The 17,854-nt window shown below is 40.4% G+C and overlaps 1 protein-coding gene across 1 annotated transcript in view; it reads right to left on the bottom strand.

Annotated features, from left to right (window-relative positions):
* The window catches only part of MRPS5 (mitochondrial ribosomal protein S5), a 60,012-nt gene that overhangs the window by 21,123 nt on the left and 21,035 nt on the right, over positions 1-17,854 (bottom strand). The window contains exons 3-5 of the mRNA XM_040598512.1: positions 16,440-16,565; positions 15,901-16,134; positions 12,364-12,398 (exon numbers count right to left, since the gene is read on the bottom strand). Of these exons, the coding sequence (XP_040454446.1) occupies positions 12,364-12,398; positions 15,901-16,134; positions 16,440-16,565 (395 nt within the window). The remainder of the gene's footprint in view (positions 1-12,363; positions 12,399-15,900; positions 16,135-16,439; positions 16,566-17,854) is intronic.

The following is a 17,854-nucleotide window of genomic DNA, read 5'->3' on the forward strand; positions in this document are numbered from 1 at the left end:
CATCCCCCAAGGACACAGTAGGTAAAGAATCTGCAGTACAGAAAATAACCTGGACTCCTCAACCCCTCACTCAGCGAAACAGAAGAAAGGTTTTGACCAGATACTTGAAGTGTTTTTCATACAGGCTAATTCATCGCAGCTCTGGGATAAGCTCCAAGTGCAGTTCTCATCCAAATCAGTAATGAGCCCAATCTGCAGAGAGACTAAGCCATGTTTAGTACTAATAGTTTTCCCTTGTCACATGTGTGAAATTCTCTCTTTTATAACCCATTAGGAAAAATAACATAGCTCAAATGCCCTACTGACACAGCGCGTGTCTAAATGTGGCTTCATATTACAGCTCGCATCTGAGTACAGATCCCTTGGATTAACCCCACGATAATGCATGCTCAAAGCCACACTACACGTGTTTCCTCTCCAAAGGATGATCCATAATCACGCCGAATTGTAATTCACTTAGAAGCTTCTGAATGTTCCAAATGCCAATTACTTCATCTGTACAGGCTGACAGGTAAAAGAGATAAAAAGATCTAATTACTGAAGCCACAGAACCAGTTGAAGGTAGCATCCCTAAACTCTACTTTAAAGGCAGTGCCAAAACTCTTGAGAATGCTGAGAATATCAGAAATAAATTCTCGTGCACAGCCCTGACCTCTCATTCTTTCCTGCGACAGGCTGCTTCAGATGCTACCTTAAAAACTGTCTGAAACATTCATTGTCAGTCTAAAGACACTGCCAGTGTCATCCAGGGAACAGAAAAACCTCCCTGTAGTTCTAAAAGCAAAATCTAGAGCTCCAATACCGCAGAAGTACTTTTGAGCCAACATCTCATTTGAAGTAAATTATTACTCAGAGAGTATCCTGTATACCATATAATTTTTCAGTCAAAGACGTCAAACAACAGATCTCAGACACTGTAATTTCATGCAGCATTTCCTTTTCACAAGCCTTTTTTATTGCACCCTTTGTAAAAACAATAGCTAGAAAACAATTTCCAATGACTTATGAAAAGAAACAAAGGGTTTAGACTGTGTATTAAGGAATATTCTTTTTGTCACAAGTAGGAAGTCTACTGAGATTAACTCTGTGGTCTTAAAACAAACACGCACTCATGGGTTTTTTGCTACTCTGTGGGAAGTTGGAACTATGGCCTTATCCTCTATTAACAATCCCCTGCTGCACCTCGACAATTTATTTCTGTTTAATGGATGCAGAACAAATGACTATAGAGTGATACAGTTGTAACTCTCTCCTGTGTTCATGTTCCCTACAGCTGCATGCGCAATACATTTAGAAATAAGACAAGGTCCTTCACATCATTTTGATGCAACAAACCTTTGTTTTTCTGACTTTACCCTGCTTTCTACGTGCCAACACAAAGCTACTCAGGAATCCCAAGGCAAGTCAGTTCTCTGTGGCTTGGTAAAGAAAGCCTAGTGGTTCCTAGCGCCACTGCCCCTGAACAGAATGAGTCCCCCCCCCAACCCATCTCTCTGCTGCCCCACTGACATTGCCAGGGGATGGATTCAGACGGTTAAATAAGTACAGGTGATATTCAACTGCCGGAACATAAACCTTGAAATTTCTGCTCGTCTTTTCCAGCTAGGAACAGTGAGTGTTCACCCTGCTCCCGCTCAGGCTCTGGCTGGCACACAGCGGCCGCTAAGACCTGACGTATGCTGGGAGCAGCTCCGTATGCTGGGAGCAGCTCCGTCAGCCCGAGAGCAACGCGCAGGCAAACGCGATGGCCAGGGAGGGCTGTAGGTCACTGTGCAGCCACTGCCACTGTCCCCCACAGCCATCACCCTCGCACACTGTCTGGCAGTTTCTTCAGAATCCTCTAACTCATGGCAACGGTACAGACCAAACCTCCGAGCTGGATGGCATAAATATGTCAGTTTGCCCCCAAAGATTTTGAAGCGGATCTGACAGCAGCCATACTGCTGAGGCTTTCGCGCTTCCCGCTGCGATACGGGGAAGGATGGAGCACTCTTACTCCTCTTGTTTGACAACTGTTTTGCTCACAGATGCACAAATTACAAGTTATGAGTTATGAATCAGGGAACTTTTGAGTTAGAAACCTCGTGAGTTAAGTGATGAACTAGTGAATTCATGTGTTAGTCTAGTCAGTACAAAGACGACTGAGTGATTGTTTGATGTTTGTTCTCCTTCCTTGTAAACTCATAAGATCAAGTTTAATTTGCAGTTATCTAAATTTGAGCAATCCAAATGGACCATGACAAGCAAATCTAACGCTACTTTGCACATGGGCAGCAACCCGTATCAGATGCAAGCTGTGCAGACCGTGATCAGAAAACTGCTCTTCCCCAAATTGCTCTCTTCAGTCTTGCTTCTCCAAAGTGCTTGAGGTAAACACTGCACCCCAACAGGTCTCAGACAATCAAAACAAGCGTGCTTCAAAACTAGCTGAATGTCTGAAGAAAACAGGGGAAGAACAAGCAAACGACCAAACTCACCTGACAGAAAAAGCCAGCTTTAAGAAATTACAGGTTTTGCTTAAGTTTCAAGCCAATTCAACTAAGAATAAAGTCTGTAAATACTACTACTGGAGGTAACGTGCAAAAAAAAGGTAGAGAAGATTTAGGGAAGACCTAGAATTTGGCTTCATTTACTGCACACTATCTTGTTTATAAGACAAAAGTATTTCTTCTCAAAGGCTTTCTGTAGAGTTCATCACTAACTCGATTCCTGGGAAAATGTAATTTGTACGCTTCTCAGAATATACACTCAATTATCCACTCAATGCAATTTACTTTGATTGATGCCGAGGAAGAACCAGTTAGCTATTTTTACTGTGCATGTATTAAAAAACATCTCTTTTGTCCTCTCTTCTTCTCTCCCTTCCAACACTCTTAGAAAGTAAAACCAAAAACCACACAAACACACAGAAGAAAAAGGTCACGTACAGTTTTATGTACAACGTAAGAAAGAATGAGAGATGACCCTGAACTAATTCAACAGTGTAAAATGATTTTGCATTTTAAGGATGAAAAAAGACCATACCAACATCCCAGTACCCAGCTCATGACATGTGAAGCTCTGTATATGAACCAAAGCACCAGTGTACTTATATCTGCAGAAAGCAGCTTTTAAGGATAGTATCAGTGTCTATGTTGCTGCCTTCTGCACCATTTATTTCTATAAATTGAGTGCATTGCCTGACCTGAACTTCTTTGACAAGCCCGTAACTTTCTGCAATTTAACACTCGCACACAAATCAGTGTTTGGTTTTTTTTTTTGTTTAAAAATTACAGTACCATATCCTAACTATTCTGACACTGACCAGGTTAAAATGGGACAATGCTTGCACAAAATTCTTTGAAGTTATCTTTCTAAGAAACAGGTAACGAAAACAAAAAAGCATAAACATAACAGCAAGTGAACAAAAGGCAGAGTTTTCACAACTGGCAGCAAACGTCAGTGTTTGACAAAAATACTTGAGATCTGTCTTTTGCAGAAGACATTATTTACACCTTATCTTCTCTCCTAGAAAGCTCTCCTTTATGAAAGACTCAGAGGGCCACTAACCTCATGTTACGTGCTTTCAGGCTGTACTGATGACTAGGTCTCACTTTCTAATTTTCATTGCACTGCAAGGCAAATACTACCACGACACAGGATAACATGCCGGCTACTTTTTGTACTGTGTCACCGTGTTGATTTCATCTGAGGATGGTTGATAACATGAAATGTTAACCTTCCAGTTAAAATAAGATCGGCATACGTCAACCACAGCGGTAAATTTTAATTACTACTATTACTACATTATGTTAAACAACAGTAAATACTACCACCAGTTCTATCCACAGCAATTCTTCTTATGCATAATATATTGAGCAAAATGGGAAATGTGCCTTCAGGTTGGCAGGGAAAGAAAGAAACAGGTAGCCCAAGCCACCTACTCTAAAGTAATGCGACAGTCTGCGGGAAAGCCAGAAACAAATCCAAGACACAGTCCCTGCTGCTGCCCCTTCACACTCACCCCAGCTAGCTGCTTCTCTGCGGCGGCTTCAGCTCTACTTTACCGAAAAATCTGACCTTGTTTGTACTCTATTCTACAAGCAGGGAAAAATCAAGTTAGCTTTTCTGTTTCTACATTATAAGAAAAACTTTAATAAGCAATGTTTCTCTTTTAGCAGGGCAGCACAGCTTTTTTAGTAGAATAATTACAACAGAAAGGGGCTTTTGTGTTTTGTTCGAAAGACAGTCCTTTTAAAAATGGCTTTCCGTTTCTCGCTGCAAAGCATAATTTCCCAGCAAACATTATTTTAATCTCCTGTACTGTTGTGAAGATAAAGATAATGGAAAAGACATATAGAAAGAGCATCATGTATGCAATCTATTTAAAATAAGAATGCTAAAAAAGATCTGTTTATTTCAAAATTCATATTTGTTATCAGAAAATTATAGGACTCCATTATCTTGGGCTCACTGCTGCCTTTGAATGCAGAAGTTTTTGCTGCTGCTACTTTTTTGCAAAAAGCACTCCTCTTTCTCAGTTGACATCTGTGGTAATCTCATATAACAGCAGAGCCTCAGCCTGCTTCTAAAAGTTTTTTTGTTATTCAGACGTAATAAAGCATCGAAATAGATTTCTATAACACATGGAAGCAGAGCATAGCAACTTATTTTGTTGTTTAATCGAATGAATTTGACTGTAAATAATTATGCCAGCACAGAATGGCCAACTTTAGTAAATACCTAGTGTAGTATCCAAACTGACAGACAGCTGTGACATGTCACAGTAAACAAAACAACAACCACTTTTCTGCAGCGTGCCCTTTCAATTAACTGAAAGCACTGCCAACTGCAGGGCCCATCAAACAAAATCACTTTTATGAGCGGGGCCCATGCAAATCAACCGTTACAAGCTGCCCTCCAACACAGACACGGCTAAAGGCTAAGTGGTCCAAACAGCCCCTGCTACACCAGAGTCAAAGCCCACTTCACTCCAGTGTGCCCAGTTCACTCCAAAAACTCATTTATTTAAACAAGCTTTACCAAATCGTATAGGTTTTCCAAATCCCACCACAACAGTCTGCTGTGTGTACAGCTACTCCTGATCTAAGAGGAACTAACAGAAAAGGCTCCTCTGATTCTTCAACATCTCAGAAGAAACTACACACACGTGGTTTTAAACCTGACAACAATACATTCATTTTGCATATTAAAAACCCAATGTATAAAAAGTATACAGTGCAATTCAGGACATCTCATTAATGCTTATGTAAATGTTCATTTTTGTTGCATTTATTATTCTCAGCGTAATACCTAAAGACTATTCAATGGGAGTTTGGTATGTAAATGGATCAGACGATCCACTTACACATGGTTCACCAGCTTTTTTGCCCAATAATACCATCCTTTAAAGGCTGTTTTGGGGAAGTCTAGACATGTGCACACCAGCACGTGCAGCAAGGTATAGAAGCATGCAATCCATTGCAACAAACCACCTCTGACATTGAGCAAGTTTGCTACTCATTTTATTTTCTATCATCTCTAGGCACCAATGACAAATCTGACAGGAATGTATCAAAGATACTTGAGAAAACAAAAAATCTTGAAACTGAACTCATTTGTATAGGTTTATATTCATGTCTGTTTAGATATATGTGGCATAGAGCATTAAATACGAACTGCCACTGAAGGTCAGATCCTTTACCAAATGTCATCTTAAGATTTAGACTTGAACACACTCATTAACAGAAAAGATATCCCTCATTGAACTGATTTTAATTTAATTTGGTTCTGTGCATATCGGTACCACTTCACACATTCTGTTGAAGACTCTGAAAAGTCAAAGTTGATTTTAAACAGCAATTTAGTTTTAAATTCAGTAGTGATCATACCCAATGAGTAAAATAACTTTGTCAAAATAACAGAAGGGACCCTACAAACACTCATCTTACACTGGAACACTAAAAAATTTAAAATGGAAAAAAAAAAGAAAAAATATGAGGACTTTATTCAGGAAAAAAAATGACTCAGGCAGCAAGGCAAAGAAAGGTCTATCAAAAAATTTTAAAGATGACTGTCAAAAAAACCCTGAAAAAGACCCTATTTTTCATTTGCAAGGATGTTATCATCACTTTGAGCAGCAGATACTGGAAAGTCATTTTGCTCGATGTCTTTATTGTCACCATAAAAGAGCACTGCTGGGTAGCAGAGACATATGAGAAAACATCGGCATCAACGCTGTCTCAGGGCAAACAGAACACGAGGAAGAAACACGAGCTCAGTGACGGAGGGATTCACTACATTTAGTGGGAGAGGGGACTCTAGAAATGAGGAGAAGGAAGGAAATACATTTTTAATTCAAGTGGGAGATTTGCTAGAGTCCTTTGGAAGTTCCGACAAAACACTGTTCTCAAATGCATCCAACGCAGAAAGAACAGTTCAGCTGCTGCAGGTACGTCTATATGGAGTAGATGACAGACTATGCCCAGCTGTCGCCAGGGAGGAAAGCATTCCTCTTCCCTCTCATCACACACTGAGAACAGTGCAGATCTACTTCCACCTCATCATAGCGGCAGATCAGTATTCCTTGGGAGCCGAGTGTGTATCTTTGAAGGTAAATCTGCCCTAATCTTAATAATTATGCTACTTAGAATAAAGTGGAATGCACAAAGATGTCTACAGATTAAACGAAATGCACCTGAAATCTTAAAAGAATCATAGGAAAATAGGTTAGAAGGTTACCAGACTGATTCCCTGCCTCCTCTCAACAGATTTATCTAACTTGTTTTTAAAAACATCTCCAGCAACAGACATCCCATATACTCCCAGGCAATCCATCCTAGTATTCAACTTTCCATTTGCAACTCATTCTTTATGTTTAAATTTCCCTTGCTCATTATTTAAATCTGCTGCTTTACATCACAGCAGACATGTAAACCAGCTTATTCCTTTCCTCTTTGGAGGATTTAAAAAAAAATTAAGATAAACCAACTTATGACTTTGAGTTACCCAGTCTGATACTGTTTTCCATGTCTCAGACACTGAGCAAGGAAGGATTTTGATACATGGGATTCATCTAGAAGTCATTCAAGCCAATGGATGGATTCCCAACTGATCGCCCTCTCAGCAAAATGTAGGAAGATAACCAAGGACAAAGAAACCCATTTGCTCATTTATCAGGACAGGAGAGAACCCTCAGAAGCTTTCCTGTAGAGGACTGTCAGTCAACTCAACTTCTGACTTGCCCGATTATTCTTTTAACTTTCAGACAAGCAGCTGTGGGAATCAGGCTATTCCCTTTAAGGAAATGCTTCTCATAATCCCTCTCTCCTAATTAGACAGACTCAATATATTAACGTACTTTCCACGAGGTTATGCTTGTACACAGTTTAAAATAACTGAATGCTGCTCTCAGTTGTATTAACTTTGTTGTTACTCTTGCACCCTGTACACACTATCTATTAGTTACTCAAGCCCATTTAAAATCTGTTTTATTTTAATTCTGGCAAAATATTACCTATTCTGGCCACACATTTCAGTTAAGACAATGGAAAGACTCCTATTCTCACAACATTAAAATTCTCAAATGCTGGTGAAAATGATTTCTGAATAAGACATTTCTGCATATGGAAAATACCTCATCAAGGAATGGCAAAACAATTTCAAGCAAAAAGCAGTTGACCATCATTCCAAAGACAGGTGACACAGACAAGGAGTCAAGAGCTAAAAACAAAACGACGGGAAACAGTTTCTTGCCTCCACATGAGAGATGTGGTTCACAGCTGATATTCAGTACTTCTGGTTCCACCCTTTATCCTAAGCCTCTAAACAAGGCAACGCGTAAAAGTATTATTATTAAAGGACATTACATATTACCCTAACTTGAAGTATCCGCTTCCTGCCCCGTGCACACACACCCCCCGCACCCCTCCCCCCCCCCCCCAAAAAAAAAAAAAAAAAAAAAGAAAAAAGAAGAAGAGACAATGATGGAGACTAGATACTGATGTAGCTTTAAGGTCTCTTGCATGTCTTGCACCCTGCTCCTAAACCTGTGCAGCCTTGTGTTGCAATGAATCCTGCAAAACTGGCAGATAAAGGGACACTCTGCTTTACACATACGGTCCTGCTCTGGACTGGGACATGGCAGTCTCCTTCCCTCTGACTACAATCCCATTTAAAGGGCAACCTTTTCCTTTCTCTCCAAACCAAGTAAACACTTGATTTCACAGTTTAGGCAGCAGCTCTGACTTTATTGTCGAGGGACTGGTTCACTTTTTCCTGCCTCAAAAAGGGAGATTTTTGGCCATGTTCCAAGAAAAATGCAGTCAGACATAAGGTCTGGCAAGAAAAGCAATGGCATTTTTAGCTTGCTTAGAGACACAGAATAAAGTTGCTGTCTCAAAAAGATTAAAATCTGCATATGAGATTTTAAAATGACCACAATGCAGAATCTTGAGACGGAAGAGCTGTTTTCAAGTGCATCCTACTAATTAAGAACATGCTATTCCTTGCCAGTTTTATCAACGGATTTGAAAGGGATTTGCACAAAGGAAACCCAGCTTATCTTACAGTATATGACAGTGCGTGGTAGTGGACAGAGAGTGTGTGATCCCTCCCAAAAAGGGCATCACTGTGAACTTTGGTAGTGGAACACAAGATGATATACTGTGAATGAAACTAAATAGAAATTCAAACACTTTGCAACAAACACCTCATCTGGACACTGGCACAGCATAATACTGGCTAAAAATACAGGCAGTGTTTCACAGGCTTGTTTAGCAAATGAAGCTGTAGTAACAACAAGAGTAAAGTGATGTACAGTCACCTCTACCGATCTAAAACTGCATGGCAACTCAATGGACAGTCTGTCTTACAGTGATAAAAGGGTGTTTTTACGCAGTAACATGTATAAACATCCTTATGTTTCAGGATGCAACATTCATATTAATCAAAGAGACCTGATGTGCACCTGTTACAGAATGTGTATTGATCCAGGTTAATACCTTGGCTCTCAGATAGTGGTCAGAAATGAGAGAAGTATCTTTTTCAAAGCAGCAGCTAGACAAGTATAGTTTTTCAATAAAAAAGTAGTTAAATATTAATTGCAAATGAAGGTTCTGGTGGTAATCCTGAAAGGATCATAAATCTAATAAGCAATTTCATCTGCAGGTAAGTAAAGAGGAGAATGTTCTGAAGCGACAAGGTTACGCAATTAGTTACAGCCAACAGGTTCACAGGGGGAAAGTCCTGTTTAACTACCTTGATATCACCCACCTAGTTGACCAAGGGAAGCCAGTAGATGTGGGGTTTTTTTGGATTTTAGCAAGGCTTCCCATATTGCCTCTCACAGCATCCTCCTGGGCAAAATGCCCAGCACACAGCCAGGCACGTCCGTAACACGCTGGTGAGCAACTGGCTGACGAGTCGGGCCCAAAGAGTTACAGCAAATGGGGTTACATCAGGCTGGCCACCAGTCGCTGGTGGGCTCAGTCCTGGGGCCAGCGCTTTTCACGCTCTCATAAATGATCTGGACACAGGAGGCAAAGGTACATTAAGTCAGTCTGGCGCTGACAGTAAATCAGCAGCAGCCGCGGACTCCCTCGAGGGTAGAGACACCTTACAGGGAGGTCTGGAGAGACCGGAGAGCTGCGTGATCACTGATCATACCAAAGCTAACGAGAGCAGGTGCTGGATCCCGCATCTGGGATGGGGTAGCCCTGCCTATGCAACGTGAACTGGGGGGGCGAGAGGCTGGAGAACAGCCCCGCAGGAGGAGACCTGGGGGTCTGGGCTGACGGCAGGCCGAGTGAGCCAGGAGTGTGCCCTGAGGTTCTTCTCCATAAGATTCTTCACCGAGAGGGCAGTTGGCCACTGAACAGGCTCCCCACAGCAGTGGTCGTGGCACCGAGCCTGACAGAGTTCAAGGAGCGCTGGGGCAACGCTCTGAGTCAGATGGTTTAGTTTTGGTGTTCTGGGAGGAGCAGGGAGCTGGACTCCGCACTCCCTATGGGTCCCTGCCAACTCAAGATACTCTCTGATTCTAATTACCTGCAAAGCTACTGGGTTGATTTATGTGCCAGAGTATTTGTATAACAAGGTTTAATTTATTTTATCAAAGCACAAATCAAATTTTCACAAAAAGTCCTTAGGACTTCCTTTGGTCTGTGATGGTTCAGCAGCAGTCACTGGGGGCTCGGGCTCTGCCGCCCTGGGTGCCCCGTTACGCGAAGAAGCCACCGCACAGCTGCTGCTGCCACCTCTGCACAGGCACGGCTGCCTGCCTTTGTGGGGCTCCACAGGCCCTGGTGGGCTTCAGGGCCCAGGCAGCTGGGCATGGCTCTAAGATCTCCTCCCAGCAAAAGTGCTGCAAGTTACACTGAATTCCTCACAGCCCCTTCTCCATCACCAAACTGATCAATACTTCTGAACGAGACAGACTTGGCAAAATCTTATCTGGGGGCCTTCTGATGCTCCCAGCTGGAAGTGGTCACTTTGTCACAGTGTAGAGCATTTTGCTTTCTAATGGATCAATCATTTTAGCAAATATCAAGTCCTTTTAACACATTATGCATTAAATAAACAAAATAAACAGGTTTGAGATATTAGTTGTCTGAAAAATAAACTTCTGGACACAGCGCTGTAAAACTGCAATCACAAGCCTCACTAAAATTACAATGAAAGTAGAAGGGAAGGGAACGTGCAAGGATAGAGAGCAAATAATTGTTCTCACTTCAGAGATGCTCCCTTTCTGGATGCTGTGCATCATCTGATTCTGGGCTGGGAGCAAATATGTCCCCAGAAATCAATTTATTTCTGAAGCCCAGATTCCCCCAACAATACTTATACTAGTTCTATGGTTTCCATAGCAACTAATTTATTTCAAATGAAAGAAAAATAGTAAGATAGATGGGAAGCATAAAATGTTTTGTGATAGTGTGGGTGTGTGTAGCACTAACTGTTAATGATCCGCTTTGGAACGAGTTGCAACTTGTCATCTTCAGAAATGGCTTTTCCATTGAGACACAACGTGGGTCCACACGCCTGCATTACTAACACTTTACACTTCACCAAGTAGAAAATTATTACTGATGGATTACCCTGCTTTCAAAGCAAAATCTGCCTTTACCATATTCGAAATAAGTTATCTTCTCTCACCACATTCTGAGTGGTGCTTCTGTTGAAATAATTAAGAACTTTTTTTGGTAGTGTTAAGGTCTTTACCCTTTAGCTTGAAGTTTTGCTGTCGGTCAGCAAGTATCTTGAGTGACATGGATTTAGTAGTGAGCTAATATCACTTCACACCAACCAAGCGGTTGCGTACCACCAGTTACATGCTGTGAAGTTACTGTATGTTTGAAAAAGGTGACAACGTCATGAAATATAGGAGATTAAATATTTTTAAACCTCTGTAGCTTCTTAACTTACCACAAGAAAATTATTCTAAGGTGATTCAGTGATTTCATTAAATATCTAGGACACGCAGAATGCATTTCAGCACATATGCTGTTCTTTAAAATATTCCACACTTCCATCAGGAAGCCCTAGTCAGCCAGTCACAGTTCAAGGGCACAGAGAATAGGAATCTATGATGTACAACCAGGATCAAGTTTGCGAGAGAAGCATGTGGCAACAACCTTATTACTTGCAAATTAAGATAGAAGGATTTACAGCATATATTAGATCTTATTTACTAACAGCCAGAGAAAAGGAAAATACTGAAACACAGACATCTTTTGTCAGTTACTAGTTTTGATTTGATATCTATCAATCAAACTGTTTATCTATCCATCACCTCACTAAAAAGTGAGATGATGCAAAATAACGTTTAGAAATCAGGGTGGAAACAAGATTTGCATTAGTCCAGTCAAAAGCATCAACCTTACTCTATGACTAAGCACAACAATAAAGTGGGTATAAAACTACGAATAGGAAATTTTGGCAGAATATTTTTCCCAGAAGATACAAATATCACAGGTTAAGACATCTAGGCTAAGTGGGTATTTTATTACTTGAGAGGCACACAAAACGGGATCTTCATTCCATTCGCTCTCTGGCCTGTGCCACCGCTCCCCTCCCTTTAATTAGTTAATTTACAAGCAGAGTTATACAACTTCCTATTTGTAGTTTTGTCTGAGAAATAACCCCAATGTTTTACTGCCATTTCAGTTACTCAAAAGCATCCTTGAATCAGGTATTATTTGCTCAACAGAGAAAGTAAGGCCCCAATGAAAGGAATGACAGGTTATGTCATGCAGTTGAAACAGAATACCAGACTAATTCCTATTGCTGTAAGACTGACTTAGTAAAAACTGGTTAAATAATTGCAAGCTTGATGCAAAACAGTGGTCGTTATTTAAAGTCCTTGAAATTATTTGTGATGCTTACCTCAATGACTCTTGCTTCAAAATCTTCGTAAGTTTCTGTTGGGAGAAAAACAGGGCATTACATTTCCTGGTATTACTTGTCTACCAGCACAGCTCCCTGTAGGTGGTATAATTTCAAAAGGACATTATTTTTATGTAACTGTAACTTATAAATTAATCTCAGCAATAAGTAGAAAAGAATAATTTGAACAAACATATCTAAAGTGAGCTTTATTAGCTGCTTCCTTTTAAAAAGACCTCATACTTTTCTTTATTTGACTCCATTCAATCTCTTTTAGAATAAGGTCAGTGAAAAACCAGCACATAGTTCTTATTTATAAAGCATGGACTTTTTTTTCCATTTCTTCAGTAAAATCAACTTATGTGAAGAAAACTAGTTTTAAAGAAAATCCAGTTAAATTTCTAATTTCCCAGAAAGTGTAATACTACTTATTATAATTACAATACAGCTCCTGTTATAATTAAGAGATGACAACTGTTAAATATATTCGTTGTACTCTATTAGGGACACCAGCCTCCAACTGCAATCAATTCCTCATCTTTTTAAGTACCATACATGCAGCGAAGTAAGATGGGAACAGTTTCCAAAGACTGTCCAAGCTAAATAACCAGAGTAGCACAAAAGAAGAAAAATAATCATTTTTTTTAAAAACGGTAAAGCAAGACAAATTTAAGGGCTCTGTTTGAACATCACACAGAGACTAGATAAGAGATCCTTCCAACCTCCTGCTTTTCCAAATTATCTTATGAACAAAAGCATTTCAGTATAACATAGAAGACCAGTGTTAATTAAAACATTTAATTCTTATTTTATTTGGTGTAGTTACAGTGAGATTCTGGAGGAAAGCTGAAAACAGTATAATGATGGAGAATGGAGGGCTCATTCCTTCACCAAACATTGCTTTATCATTTACATGTAACCTCCAAGATGATTACAGATATGAACATCTTGGCACAATTTAGAGATCTGTTAGCCTACAAGAGGCTTCTCGCTCACAGCAGAGGATATGAATGCCAACAGGCACTCTGCTCCTTCTCTGAAGCCTCCTCAGTTGCAAAGAAACACCATAAACTTGGAAGAAAAACAATGGTATTTTCAACTGAGAAATACTGTTCTTTCTCTACTCACATTTACAATAAATAAAGGTGTAGCGGAAGAAGATCCCCATAAAGGAGTGGCACACATACAGTCACAGTATATCCACAATTTTCATTTATTTTTTAACATATCAGTCAATTTCAACCACATCTGTCAGATGTTGAAGGCTAACAACATCCAGCTTTCTACAAACCTCCTGTACCCGTTTTCATTAGAAAATATGAATGCTGCTGAAAGGAAGCTGCAGCATATGCTCAACCTCTGTTTGTTATTAGAGAATAACACCAGAGCAGCAGGAAGGGCTGAACTGCAGAATCTCTGTCAGAACTCACTCTTGCTTAGACACAAGGGAATCCAGCCACACCACAGTCTCAGGACAAAAGGATTTATTGTGTCTGGCGGTTTCAGGTCTATTCCTTCTACCATCTTGACAGTGCTTTGCACACAGCCAGCATCCCGATTCCCCTGAAAAATCATTAATTCTCTGACTAAAGAGATGCTGAAATGACTATGGGGACCTGAAAATCCCCATAACTTTTAACAGATTAAAAGGAAATTAGTGTATACTCATCAGAAACTACTTTTTCTCAAGCACATTTATAATACAAGCTGTCAGTTTCATTTTCCTTTTTTGATTGTAGTACCCTTTCCTCTCTCTGGCAGAACTGGACCTGACTACTACAGCCTCCACGCAGCCAACTTTAACGCAAGTGATCAGCATCAGTAGTATCAGCCAAATGCAAAATGAAGGAAAGCACCGGAAGGTGAAATTCATACACGCATAAATGTTGTTTGCAACAGCTGCCACTTCTTTTAGTGGGATGAACTACTTGAAAATATATTCGAATTTAAAAACAACATAGTCTTGTATTCCAAGTATGGAACTAGAACCATGAAGTTTTCTTGACTTTATATTCCACCACTGACTTATGGGGAATTCAGAATAATTCATTAATTTTTCAAATCTTTTATTTTTACAGTTGTAAGATTCAGTGACAGTCTGCCAAGCCCACTCTCACATCACTGCCTTCCACAGAATATTCACTTTCAAGGTAATAAAATGCAACACAGGGAAGTAAATATAGGAAATCTTTCACTTGTATAACGCAGTATTATGCTGATATTAAAATAGAATGAATTGCTCTTAAAATTGAAGACAACCAAAAAATACTCTTAAGAGACCGGCAGGCAAGCTCTCCCTAAATTCACAAGGTAAACAATGCATCTCAGGACAGTACAGTAACAGAAGCCACAAAATCATCTGTACCAGCTACCGGAATGGAAAACCTGGAAAGGGAACACAGAAGTAGCAGACAGCCGCAACAGCGTAACTCTATGAAGCTGAAAGCTACAAAAATGCCAGCATAACTCCAGTCTACACAGACAAAGGCATTATATCAGGCTGGAAAGACAACGGTCTCCCTCCTGTATGGCTTGGTTCAAAACATGTCCAAAAGGTTAATTAACAGCAAATAGAATGTAACCAGAAAATATTCACAGACAGTAAGAAATGAACAAACAAAGCACCAGGCAGACTGGGGAGCAAAGGTGACTGCAAGACCTAAGTGTGATTTCATGCAGGTAATTTTCCATTCATGTTGGCTTGCTACAATGTATGTTCCAAGATCCACGCTTGCACTGAGGGAACATATTCTGGACAAAGGGAGCTGCGGAAACATGACCAAGCTTAATGCTTGGAATAACTGCAACAAGTCTGAAACAACAGTGCTAGGAAACATCAACTGTCTGTCTTCGCTCATCTTACCACAAAGCCTACAGACAACACACGTACAAGCATCGCCAAGCGCTTCGCGAGAAAAATTCAGCTGAATATGAATAAGAACTCATTTTCATTAGTTGAGAAGGATTAGGCTTCGAAATATTAAACAAAGCTACTACAGAATTTCTCGTGGTCTGAAGAACAGCACTGTAAAAAAAGGTAAGGAACTCTAGTTTCACTTTGATATTTAACAAGGCAGTAAGTAAATAAATGACTTCTATTAGCTACATTCAAACTACATCATCTTTAACCAATTTCATTATTTGAACTAGAAAAAAAAGCCTGATTTATCCCATAGGATCCTTCAAGAAACTATAAAACAACCTGTGACTATATTTCATACTCAAGACAATACTGAACACAGAAAAATATTTCCATACTTCATGACTCCTGTAACAGTCCACAAGGTAATACAGTGTAACATCGTACTGTCTGTAGCTTAATACAATAGTGTAACAGCTACATTAAACTAAGCAGTGATTTAATAAATGCCACTTGTGTTAATAGAACTTGTTAGCTGCCTTGCTTCATGTATGGGCATGTAACAGAAGTATAAAATCAATTTTCAGTCACAGGAAAAGTCTGGATCTCACTTTCCATGAGCCCCTTATCAGAAAGGCTAAATAAATAAGACCAAGACAGATAATTGGTTTTCTTACCTCCATTAGGACCCGGCTCAGGAGGATCCAGAAGGACACCTCCCCAGCATTTCCCACTCCATCCTCCCTCTCTCTTAACTTTTATTTTTCTCTTCTTCTCCCATGTATCTCTCTGCTGAACAATTTCAGACTGAATTCTGTCTCGTTCTTCTTTTTTTCGTTGGGTAACTGTCTGGACTCTCCCACTTTGTATCACAGGAGCGTTGAGACCAGGCCAGAGGAAACCAGAACGTCCTTAAAATTAACAGAGAAAAATCATGGTTTATGCCAAATTGGAACCGAAACTCTGCACAGTGGAAAAATGCAATCCAATGGAAGGTTTTCACATATTTCTAGTGTGGTTTATGATACAGAATTTATATTTAGAATCCAAGAATAACACTGAACAATCTTATCAGGATTTTTTTTTAAAAGACAAAAATATCTCAAGGAGTTCTGACACCAGAGATATTAACAGCAATTTGTCAATTTATTAAATCAAGAAATATGATACGCAAAAAGCTCAAGACATTTCTTCAGCCCCTGATTTGTGAATCTACCTTCACCAATCTCCTGGCCTCTATTGAGATTCTTCCTTAGCTTCTTCTTCCTTCTCTTTCCTCTTCCTTTCTTTACTCCCACACCAGTCTCTGCCAAAGCTCCTTTCCATAGCTCATCAGCTGTCACTGAAATAAAAAAGCTTTCATAAGTAATGTACAAGCACAGCTTACATTGGAAACTAAAGCTGAAGAAAAAAAAAAAACAAAAACACACCACAAACTGGAAATGTTAACCCTTGCTTAATCTCTGCTGGGATTTAAGATGTAGGATTACTGCCTTGCTAAGAGAGCCATTACGTGGTGTGTGTACGTACCTGGTGCAGAGATGTGCTCTCCTCCTGATGACTGCAATCAGACAGGCATGATTTTTAAAAGGATTTTCAAAATTGACTTAAAGGCAGACATCCCTAACCAGTACGGTATTAATTCCCAAGTCATTAAAAGAGAATCACTCATTAGTAACTCAGAGCAGCAGTACCTGTAAGTACTTATCCAAGGACAAATACCAGTGACAGTCAACTTGAATCACCCCTAAAAACCCAAGGGTCAGCCTGCTTTGAAAAGCCACAACCCCCCCGAGAAGTTAACCAACGATATACATGTAGACGTATGTGTGCTGTTCTTGTGTTCTGGCAACACGCAAGGCCCCCTTCTTGCCTGTGTAACTGCGAGGGGACGTAAGGAGGAAGGAGTGCCGGACGCTTCCAGCAGCCTTGCCACCCAGCCCGGGCTCAGGCTTCGCTGCCTCGCTCAGCGGCTGCGCGTGGGACGTCCGCTCTCGTACAAAGTTTCACCCACCACCCGAAAGCATGACTTACGTATTTAGTAGTTAACTTCAAACTACTGGTTGCCCAGCTGATGGAAACATAGGATGTCCTCACAACTGAGACGAAACCAAACTACACCAAAACAAAACTGAGGATGTGAAGAAGACACCACAGCCGATACTTCACGCTGGGAGGCCAGACAAGAAGGCTAGCCCCACGGAACACACAAGCGTCACCACTGCCATATTTGCAGATTGAGGCCATCATGTGTTTCACCTAGGGCCAATGATACTACGGCAGTTTAAATCTCTTGTCTTCACTGCTTAGAAACTGATTTTATTCATTTCAAGTAGACAAAAAGTCAGTTAACGCTTTTAACCAGGGGAATTAAAGTAACTACACTCAAATGGCCAGTTTCCCATCAGCGATTCACACTGGTTCGATCCATGCACGTGGGAGACCCTGTCCCACAGGCTGCAAAGGCACTGGAACCGGGGGAGCTCTGCCTGCTGACAGCAGCGGGGCACAGGAGCTAGCCAGGGTTGCTTCAGCTACCACCAAGGGCCCACGTTTATTTTTGTATCAAATAATTTTATACATTGTCAAGGTGGCTCTGCCAAAGGTAAGGCACCCCATCTTTTCACTCAA

Source organism: Falco naumanni, chromosome 6 (genome assembly GCF_017639655.2).
Source record: "Falco naumanni isolate bFalNau1 chromosome 6, bFalNau1.pat, whole genome shotgun sequence".
Taxonomy (NCBI): Eukaryota; Metazoa; Chordata; class Aves; order Falconiformes; family Falconidae; genus Falco; species Falco naumanni.